The 11,038-nt window shown below is 38.0% G+C and overlaps 1 protein-coding gene across 1 annotated transcript in view; it reads right to left on the bottom strand.

The window, feature by feature from the left end:
• Positions 1 to 275: 275 nt before the first annotated feature.
• LOC128700457 (dynein axonemal heavy chain 12-like) overlaps positions 276 to 11,038 on the bottom strand; it is a gene marked incomplete at its 5' end in the record, with an annotated part of 447,977 nt that continues 437,214 nt past the window's right edge. The window contains 4 exons of the mRNA XM_070079936.1: positions 276 to 602; positions 740 to 1,009; positions 1,147 to 1,332; positions 2,618 to 2,804. Of these exons, the coding sequence (XP_069936037.1) occupies positions 276 to 602; positions 740 to 1,009; positions 1,147 to 1,332; positions 2,618 to 2,804 (970 nt within the window). The remainder of the gene's footprint in view (positions 603 to 739; positions 1,010 to 1,146; positions 1,333 to 2,617; positions 2,805 to 11,038) is intronic.

The following is an 11,038-nucleotide window of genomic DNA, read 5'->3' as shown; positions in this document are numbered from 1 at the left end:
CATTTTTCTAGCAGATGCGATTGATACAATGTTATGGTCCTTGAAGGTGAGATCCTCCGACATGTTCACTCCCAGGTCTTTGACGTTGGTGTTTCGCTCTATTTTGTGGCCAGAATTTGTTTTGTACTCTGATGAAGATTTAATTTCCTCGTGTTTACCATATCTGAGTAATTGAAATTTCTCATCGTTGAACTTCATATTGTTTTCTGCAGCCCACTGAAAGATTTGGTTGATGTCCGCCTGGAGCCTTGCAGTGTCTGCAATGGAAGACACTGTCATGCAGATTCGGGTGTCATCTGCAAAGGAAGACACGGTGCTGTGGCTGACATCCTTGTCATGTGTAATGCCTGCATATGTGATGCCTGCATGTGTGATGCCTGCATATGTGATACCTGCATGTGTGATGCCTGCATATGTGATCCCTGTATATGTAATACCTGCATGTGTGATGCCTGCATATGTGATGCCTGCATGTGTGATGCCTGCATATGTGATACCTGCATGTGTGATGCCTGGATATGTGATACCTGCATGTGTGATGCCTGCATATGTGATGCCTGCATGTGTGATGCCTGCATATGTGATACCTGCATGTGTGATGCCTGCATATGTGATAACCTGCATTTGTGATGCCTGCATATGTGATTCCTGAATGTGTGATGCCTGCATATGTGATACCTGCATGTGTGATGCCTGCATATGTGATAACCTGCATGTGTGATGCCTGCATATGTTATACCTGCATGTGTGATGCCTGCATGTGTGATGCCTGCATATGTGATACCTGCATGTGTGATGCCTGCATATGTGATGCCTGCATATGTGATACCTGCATGTGTGATGCCTGCATATGTGATGCCTGCATGTGTGATGCCTGCATGTGTGATGCCTGCATATGTGATACCTGCATGTGTGATGCCTGGATATGTGTTACCTGCATGTGTGATGCCTGCATATGTGATGCCTGCATGTGTGATGCCTGCATATGTGATACCTGCATGTGTGATGCCTGCATATGTGATAACCTGCATGTGTGATGCCTGCATATGTGATTCCTGAATGTGTGATGCCTGCATATGTGATACCTGCATGTGTGATGCCTGCATATGTGATAACCTGCATGTGTGATGCCTGCATATGTTATACCTGCATTTGTGATGCCTGCATGTGTGATGCCTGCATATGTGATACCTGCATGTGTGATGCCTGCATGTGTGATGCCTGCATATGTGATACCTGCATGTGTGATGCCTGCATATGTGATACCTGCATGTGTGATGCCTGCATATGTGATACCTGCATGTGTGATGCCTGCATGTTTGTCTTCATATCCTGGATAATGAAAATTGGAATTGACGAGTATCATTTTCAATTAATTTTGATTCTTTCTTGAATTTTCCTCTGCAAACTTTCCCCAGGTCTTCATGTTTATCATCATCTTACAAAATAAAACTTTTAATTGTCTCTTTCCCCGATCCAGTCAACTTACCATATTCAAATGTAAAATAAATTATTTACCTTTTTAAACTGTAAATTTATACACTGCACTAGGAGAAGTCTATAGTCATTTGCCCAACATTTTATTAATATGTTTTTCAGTAATATCCAAAAATATACATTTTTTTTAGGCAACAAAAAAAATAGCAATTTTAATTATCCTTCAAATTATTAGATTTCAAACTTGTTCACTGTAAATAATATTTAGAATCATTAGAACGGTTTGCCATTTTAGTGGATAAAAAGAGATGGGGTCCGCCTCTAGTGGACGCCATCTGTTTTTATCTTCATCTCTGAGGCAAAAGCCTCGGAGAAGTATGCATGGAGTATACCTGGAGAGGGTATCAGGGGTCAACGCCCCCATGGCCCGGTATTAGACTAGGCCTTGTGAGGCATCAGGGTCTGATCAACCAGGCTGTTACTGTTGGCCACACACAAACTGACGTACAAATCATAACCCTGCTGATCAGGTACTGACTTTAGGTGTTTGTCCAGCGACTTCCTGAAGACAGCCAGGGGTCTATTTGTAATCCCCCTTATGTACATTGGGAGGCAGTTGAACAATCTTGGCCCCCTGACATTTATTGTGTTGTTTCTCAGTGTACTCGTGGCACCTCTGCTTTTCATTAGGGGAATGTTGCATCTTCTGCCGAATGCTTTGCTTTCATAGAGAGTGACTTTCGTGTCCAAGTTTGGTACCTATCCCTCTAGGATTTTCCAAGTGTATATTATCATGCATCTCTCTCGCCTGCATTCCAGGGAATATAAATCAAGGGACTTCAACTGTTCCCATTAATTTAGATGCTTTATCATACTTAAGTGTGCCACGAAAGTTCTTTGTACACTCTCCAGGTCAGCAATTTTGCCTTCCTCAAAGGGGGCAGTTAGTGTACAGCAGTTTAATAAAATACAATAGATAAAATGGCTTCGAGGAAATATACTGTGATTTCTCTTCAATTCTGTTTCAATATTCTAATTCTTCAACAATAAATATTTATTGTTTTTATACTTAAGTTAATCGCTATACTATGTGTGAGTCATTCAGGATAAGAGTAGCGAAAGTTCAGTGCCTCCGTCTATTGCTCGCCACACTGGCTCAATACTATTTAATACACAGAACTGATATTGAAATAAAAAAAATATTTCTTACCGATCCATCCTCATTGCATAGTTTATCAAAGATTACATGTATCTTGTCCCTGAAGTTGCTCTTGATGGTTTTGACGAAGATTTGATATATTGGCGTCACTTCCCAAGACTCTGTCAGTCCATCACAGAACTCACGATACATCTCGTGAACCCAAAGTCTGTGAAAAAAATTAAGAGCTGATGAACTCTGCTTTGTCATGTACTCTGACAGGACATGTCTAAAAATTAAATGCTGTTGCACAGCAACTGTTTAACTATTTCCCACAGTTTAATTCAAAATTTCTGTTAAATTAATATTTTCTGATTCGATACTACTACTCGTTCAAACACTTTCCGGAAAAATGAATGGTTGCAAATGATTTAGGATTATGATCACTTAAATACTAAAAAGAGTATGGACTTTAAACGTTGGAGCGATGTCCTGTTTCAGAGCGACATGTGGAGTCAATAACATGCGTAAAATTCGAATTTTTGAGATTAGGTGTTGGGTTAGGAAAATAATAATTCAGAGGGCCAAGGAACGGTTCTTAAGGAGGATTGGAGCTTTTGAGAGGATGAAGCAAAATAGAATGATAAGGAGCGTATATAAATCTGGGGTGGAAAGAAATGGTAGAGATCATCACTGGATGGGAAAATTGATGGAATCATTAACTGCCTCGGCTATTCAAAGCCATCTTGCAAGACAAAAACTGATTAATGAATTTCAGTAAGTTTTTACAAAGGGGCGTTCCTACCTTACTAATTTTCTAATTTGTTTCACAAAGGTATTTGTGGATGTAGATTATGGTAATGCATATAATACTGTGTAAATGGATTTCAATAAGACTTTTGATAGAGTTCTACATCAGAGTTTGTTGATGAAAGATAGGAGAGGAATTTTTTCCTGGATATAGGTGTGGTTGACAGATAGGCAAGAGAGAGTTTGCATAAATGTGGAGATATCAAAGTGGGGACATGTCACAAGTGGTGTCCCACAGGAGTCAGTGTTGGGCCCTTTGTTGTTCACAATGTACACTGACGACATAGATGAGGGAATAAATAGCAACATTAATTTTGACGAGAACACTAGAACACTACAGAAAGATCTGAACAGACTGATGCAGTGGACAGAAAAGTGGCAGATGCAGTACAATATTGGCAAATGCAAAGTTCTAAGAGTTGGAAAAGAAAATAACCATGGAACTTATGAACTAAATAATGTAGATCATAATCTCTCTGAATGCGAAACATCTTTAGGTGTTCTGATTATCAGTAATCTAAAACCAGCGCTTAAGTCTTTGCAATAAAGAGAACATAATTCTTGGCTTCATATCAAGAAGTATAAACAAAAGGAGTCCTCAGGTTAGTCTTCAAATTTATGTATCGTTGGTTAAATCTCATTTAGGTTATAAATGAGCTAGAAAACTTACAGAGAAGGATGACAAAGATGATCCCATGTATCAGAAATATTTCCTATGAGGTTAAACTCAGGGCTCTGAGCCTGCAGTCTCTAGAGATGCATAGATTTAGGGACAATATGAATGACATGTAATAACGGAAAACAGAAATAAACAAAGGAGATGTTAATAATGTGCTAAAGAGATCAAACAGTAATAGTACTCACATCAATGGGTTCAAGTTATAAAAAAATAGATTTAACAAGGATATAGCAAAGCATTGGTTTGGTAACAGAGTTATGAATGAGTGGAACAAACTCCCAAGTCATTAAAGCTAAAACCTTGTGTAGCTTTACAAATTCAAATTCAAATTCAAATTCAAAGTTTATTCTCTATAAGGATTACAATGCTGAGTTTACAGAATTTGGTTATTGTGTGGTTTACATGTAGTAAAATAATAATTACAGAGTGTACCACTAGAACACCTAGCATGGCTAGGCTTTTCAGGCAGTTTTAAATTAAATCTTAAGTTTAAAATATTACAAAATTATGAAGTAAGTTGGTATTATGGCTAAGTGACTAAATACTAGTTTGTGAGTTTAGCAATGTGAATGCTTTTGTTTTGGCACTATACATAGTTTCAGTATTGGAGTATCTCAGGCCAACTTATGACTAGTTAAGATTCATTATTTTGAGATTGAGATTGATATTTCTGTTTATGGTCAAATGGGTGAGTGAGTGTAAGTGTTAACCACCAGGTGGTATTCATGTAATTAGTTGACAGGGTGTATCAGGGAGATAAGATGTTTTCTGATGGTAGTTTTGAAGGTGATGAATGTGTCTGCAGTTTTAGAATTTTCAGGTAAGGTGTTCCAGATTTTAGGGCCTTTGACATACATTGAATTTTTGTAAAGGTTTAGTCGGACACGGGGAATGTCATAGAGATGTTTGTGTCTGGTGTTGTGCCTGTGGGTTCTGTCACAACTATCAAGAAAGCGTTTTAGGTCAAGGTTAATATTGGAATTTAAGGTCCTGTAGATGTAGATTGCACAGTAGTAAGTGTGGATGTACTGAACAGGGAGTAAGTTTAGATCTATGAAGAGTAGGGGGGGGGTGTTGCCAGGGATGGGATTTAGTGATTATTCTTACTGCGGCTTTTTGTTGGGTTATTATTGGCTTTAGGTGTGTTGCTGCAGTTGATCCCCAAGCACAGATAGCATAGGTGAGGTATGGATATATAAGTGAATGGTATAGTGTGAGAAGGGCAGTTTGCGGCACGTAGTATCGTATCTTGGAGAGGATCCCAACCGTTTTGGATACTTTTTTGGTTATGTGTTGGATATGGGTGCTGAAGTTCAGGTTGTTGTCGAGGTATAGGCCTAGGAATTTGCCCTCATTATGCCTGGCAATTAGTGTTGTCGATCTTAATGTTAATTTGCGCATCTCCTGCTCTGCTACCAAACATAATGTAGTAGGTTTTGTCAGCGTTAAGCGTAAGTTTATTGGCTGTCATCCAAGTCGATATTTTGATCAGCTCCTCATTAACAATGGTGTTGAGGGTGGCAAGATTAGGGTGAGAGATGACATAAGTCGTGTCGTCAGCAAAGAGAATGGGGTTCAGGTGTTGAGATACGTTTGGAAGATCATTGATGTATATGAGGAAGAGCAGGGGACCAAGGACACTTCCCTGCGGAACTCCAGTATCAAGTGGCTGTGTTGTTGATGCTGTGTCTTTAATGGTGACATACTGATACCTATTAGTAAGGTAAGATTTGAAATATGCAAGCGCATGGCCTCTTATACCATAATGGTCAAGTTTGTGGAGTAGGATGCCGTGGTCTACTGTGTCAAAAGCTTTTCTTAGGTCAATAAAAATTCCTAGTGGATATTCCTTATTTTCCAATGCTGTGTAAAGCAGATCTAGCATTTTTATGATTGCATCGTTAGTGCTTTTATTTTTCCTGAATCCAAATTGGCAGGGGTTGAGTATGTTTTGTGCCGTTATAAATGAATATAGTCTCCTGTGCACGAGTTTCTCAAAGATTTTGGATAGCAATGGTAAGTTTGATATTGGCCTATAGTTGTTTAAATCTGTAGGGTCACCACCTTTAAGTATTGGTGTAACCCTTGCCGTCTTGAGTGGTTTCGGGAAGGTGCTAGTTTCTAGTGACTTGTTAAAAAGTAATGAGATAGCATGCGAGAGGACATGGGCCGCTCTCTTGTACAATAATGGTGGGACATGAGACAGATTCCCTGAGTTATTTTTAAGTGACTTTATAATCTCGGTGACTTCCGTGGGCTCAGTTGGAGCAAGATAGAAGGAATTTGGGAAATTCCCATCTAGGTAGTCCCCGGCATGGGCATTGGTACGTGGGATTTTATTGGCGAGATTAGAACCTATGGTTGAGAAGAAGTCGTTTATCTTGTTAGCTGTGTCAGTGGGATGCAGTGGTGTTTCATTAGGTTTAGTTAGGACAATATTCTTGTTTTTTTTCAGTTTGTGGGTCCCTAGAATCTGAGAGAGTGTTTTCCAGGTCTTTTTTATATCTCCTCTTGTGTCAGTGAATCTACTGGAGTAGTATAGTTGTTTGGCTTTCTTTATTACTTTGGTGAGGACTGATGAATAGTGTTTAAGAATATCTTTGTGTATTAGGCCCTGTCTATATTGCTTTTCATATTGGTGTTTCTTATCAATGGATTTCAGAATGGTGCTGGTTAGCCATGGGCAACCAAGCCGTTTGTTTGTGATCTGTTTCGTTTTTATAGGACAATGTTTGTTGTATAGTCTAAGTAATTTGTTAAGAAAAATGTCTGTCCAGTCATCAATACCATTGGCTTTGGAGAATTCTGTAGGCCAGTCAACAGTCTCTAGGTCAGCTGTGAACTTCCTTATTGAGGCCTCATCATGGAGTCTAAATGAAACTTTGTTGTATTCAAGTGGTGGTTTACTAATGTTTGTCAAGAGGAAGGTAGGGTAGTGGTCTGTAGTGCTATCTGTGATTATCCCTGATTTAAGGGGGGCTAGTATATTGGTCCATATGTGGTCTATTATGGTTGCACTTGTTTCAGTGAGCCTGGCTGGCTTAGTTATTGTTGGTATAAGAAGTGTGTTGTTCATGTTGATGAAATCAGTTACAGGCTGATCATCTAGTAGGCCAAGGTTGATGTTGAAGTCTCCAGCTAAGAGAAGGTGGTGCTTATTCATTTGTCTGTTTGTTATTAGTTCCTTTAATTTCTCACTGAAATTTGGGATGTTTGTGTGGGGTATCCGGTAAATGGCACCGATTGTTATAGGCGTCTTAAGGTTTTTTACAGTAAAATTAGCAAAAATGTATTCTCCATATTCATCACTAAAGCAAGTGGTGCTAATACAAGATAACTGGTTAGAGTAATAGATTGCAATACCACCCCCAACTTGGTATGGTCTGCAGTTGTGGATTGCTGTGTATCCTGGTAGAGGGTAGATATCTATTGTGTCCTGCTTAAGCCAGGTCTCAGTAAGAATAATGCAGGAGAAGGGTGTCTTTAGTGATTCAAGGAGTGTCAGGAGGTCATCATAGTGTTTGCTTAAGGACCTGATGTTGTAGTTAAGTACTGATAGACTTTTAGCATTGTTTAGGATAGTGCTGGCTTGTGATGCTGTGTAGTAAAGGCAGTTACTTTCCAATAGGTTTTGGTTGTGTGTCAGATTATGGAGGTTTAGATCAGGGTCAATGTGATCAATCATCTTCTAGGTTTAAATTATGGTTATTTATATCCTGAGTTGTGTGTTGAGCTTTAGTACTGATATCTGTAGTGGTGGGAAGTTTGGACAATTATATAGCTATAGCATTTTGGTCATGTAGAGTATAGTCACTAATACACATAATGGAGTTGGTGTTGTCTATGTGTTGTGCTGGAATGAGCTAAAGTACAACCAGGTATAAACTAATAATATAAAAAAACAAATTAAAAATAGCACAAGACTCTCACTTGTAATTGCACTAAGGTCTAATGTAATGACTTTGGTATAGTCTATGTATTGAGCTAGAATGAGCTATAGTACAACTAGGTTTAATCTAATAATATAAAAATACAAATTAAAAATAGCACCAGTCTCTCACTAGTAATTACACTATGGTTTAATATAATGAATTTGGTATTGACTATGTATTGAGCTAGAATGAGCTATAATACAACTGAGTTTAATCTAATGATATAAAAAAGGCACAAGACTCTCAATTGTAATTGCACTAATGTGTTATATAAGTTGTTTACAAGAATTAGAGTATAACTAGATTTAAATTGACAAGATAAAATATACAAGTTAAGGTAGCAAAAGAACAAAAAAAAAAAAAAAGTAGAAAAAAAAATATATATATATGAGGTAATTGGTACTAGTTAGCAAAAGATAGTTAAGGGCCTTGAACAATAATACAATTGAAATATACACTAATTGCACACACAATATAGTCACTAACATATGAAAACAATCTTAGAGTAGGACTTATAATATAAACTTATAATGTAAAAATACAAATTGAAATGGTAATTGCAATTGCACTACGGTCTGGTATAGGTTGTTGACAAGAACAAGAGTATAACTAGATTTAAATTGACAAAATAAAATTCACAAATTAGAGTACCAGAAGAATAATAAGTAAAAAATAACAATGGCGATGTCTTGGTTATAATACACAGGTACACAGGTACAGAGGCACACAAGTGCATACACAGGTATAATACAGGTACACAGGCACACAGGTACACAGGTACACAGGTACAGAGGCACACAAGGTACACAGGTACAAAGGATAATATAAAGGTTGGAGTTGAATATACAAACTTGGAAATTTGGCAACAAAATGTTATGGGAAGTATAAAATAATGATTACTCTACAAAAGTAAAATTGACTGGTAGTAAATATGGTGTTTAATAAAATTTTAGTAAGAAATAATGATTACAAAACAAGTTAAGGTAAGGTTAAGGTAATTAGACAATTAATGGTAATTAAATGATGTCAAAAATGTTTAAGAGTAAATTGTATTGATAGTAAAAATGGTAGTTATTAATTTTAGTAAGTAATATCAATTGATAGTATTTAAAAAAATATGAGGTAGTAATATGGACAGAGAAAGTATCAATTCAGCTAATATTTAAGCAAACAATAGTAAATAAGAAAATTAGATAAGGTGACTTATGCTTACTAGTAAAATCACAAAATGAGGTAGTTGATTATTTAATTACTACGAAATTTGAACAATAATGGAGCAAAACATACACTACATTACGTAGGCTTTTAGATTGGACATTTAGTTATTCTCTGTAAGATCAGCATCCCTGAGAAATCGTGATAGATCATTCTCGTTCGTGATTGTGTACAGTTGACCTACATTTGTTTTCCTAACTAGAATTTTCCCATCCCGTGTGAAGCATTGGTGTATTGTGTCATTATTCTCCCGCTTAAGTTTTCTGACTCTATACAGGAGGTTCTGACGTTTTTTGGTAAGACACTCGTTTATGTATACCTCTTTCTTTACTTTAATAGATGCAATTATTAAGTCTTTTTTCCTGTCATGTGAGTGGAATCTAAGCATAACACTTTTTCTACCATGGGATCCTAGTAACCTGGCTTCTTTTATTTCTGACTCTGGTACAGTAACACTTGTTTGGTCCTTTATGATCAGCAGAGCAATTTCTTTACTGTTCATTTGGTTCATATCACTGGGAAAAAGTGGACTGTTAACTATTACTGCATCTGATAGTTTATCTTGCTCAGTTTTATCTTCTTGGAGAACAAAGTAGTCACTGAACTGGTTATCTAAGTTGTTCTTCCATTCATTTACTGCTTCTTCAACCTTTGAATTAAGAGATATTATTTGTTGAGTATGGCTATCTATGACTGTTTGGATGATCTTGTCACAGTTAGTCATTCCTGGTGTTGATAACTTTTGTTCAAGACTGAGGATTTTGTTCTCGAGTTGTGTCATCCTGGTGTCTTGTTTTGTTAGTGTCTCTCGAAGATTCATATTTTCAATAACTAAGGTGGAGATGCATGTCTTTAGGGTATCTGGATCGTTGGTCATACCTAAGAGACTACTTGGTAGGTTGAATCCGGGGAAGAGAGGGGTGGATGGGCTGGTGGCAGCCATGTTTGTTGTTATTATTGTGGTGTCGCTTTGAGCGGTGGTGAGTCGGGTGGTTGCTGGGCCAGCGTCCTGGCTACACTTGTTGAATAGTTGATTTTTCGGTGTTTTCTTGCTGGCCTTGGTGCTGTTTCCTCTTAGATTGCGCCTCATAATACTACAGGAATTGTTGTAGTTAAGAAGTTGTAGTTATACAAAGCTTAGGGTTACGTTGTTCGGCTGGCAGCGGGGTGTTGCTTTCGGTTTGTGGGCAGTCTTTCTTTGATCTCTATTATTTTCAATTTGTAGGTTTCACTGTTGGTAATCTTTGGTCATTCTGAATTCTACGTTGGGTAATGCAGTTTTGCTTGTAACTAGGTCATCATAGGAGCATTGGTGGCTCTGATAGTTGGAGAAAAGTATGGGCTTGGAGGTCGCTGCTGCCGCTGCCACTGTTAGACAAGTACATGAGTCGAGTGTGGGTGGGTATGAGTTCGACCTGCTTAGTTTGGGTCAGTAGGCCTGCAACAGTGGTCCTTCCTTCTTAAGCAGATACGACTTAGACTTGCCTAGCATGGGCCAGTAGACGACTCAGACGCATGTACAACACTTGGGTATCTTTACTGAGGAAACGTTTCTCCATGCATTGGCTTCATCAGTTCTAAACAAAGAATGGTGAAAATCAGGAGGAGTTCAAGGTAATCAGTCCCTCAGCCTGGAGTCAATGTAATCAATCCATCAGTCTTGAAAAGAATACAACATATGAACAAAAAAGTTGTTTATATACTGTAGACAGGTGGGGTGAAGCAGTCGTAGGTGGTATCACAGTGGACAAATCCACATATGGAAGTAGGTCATACATATGTTGTATTCTTTTAAAGACTGATGGACTGATTACATCGACTCCAGGC

The sequence above is a fragment of the Cherax quadricarinatus genome, unplaced genomic scaffold (genome assembly GCF_038502225.1).
Source record: "Cherax quadricarinatus isolate ZL_2023a unplaced genomic scaffold, ASM3850222v1 Contig49, whole genome shotgun sequence".
Lineage (NCBI taxonomy): Eukaryota > Metazoa > Arthropoda > Malacostraca > Decapoda > Parastacidae > Cherax > Cherax quadricarinatus.
This window is presented reverse-complemented; position numbering and strand designations above follow the sequence as displayed.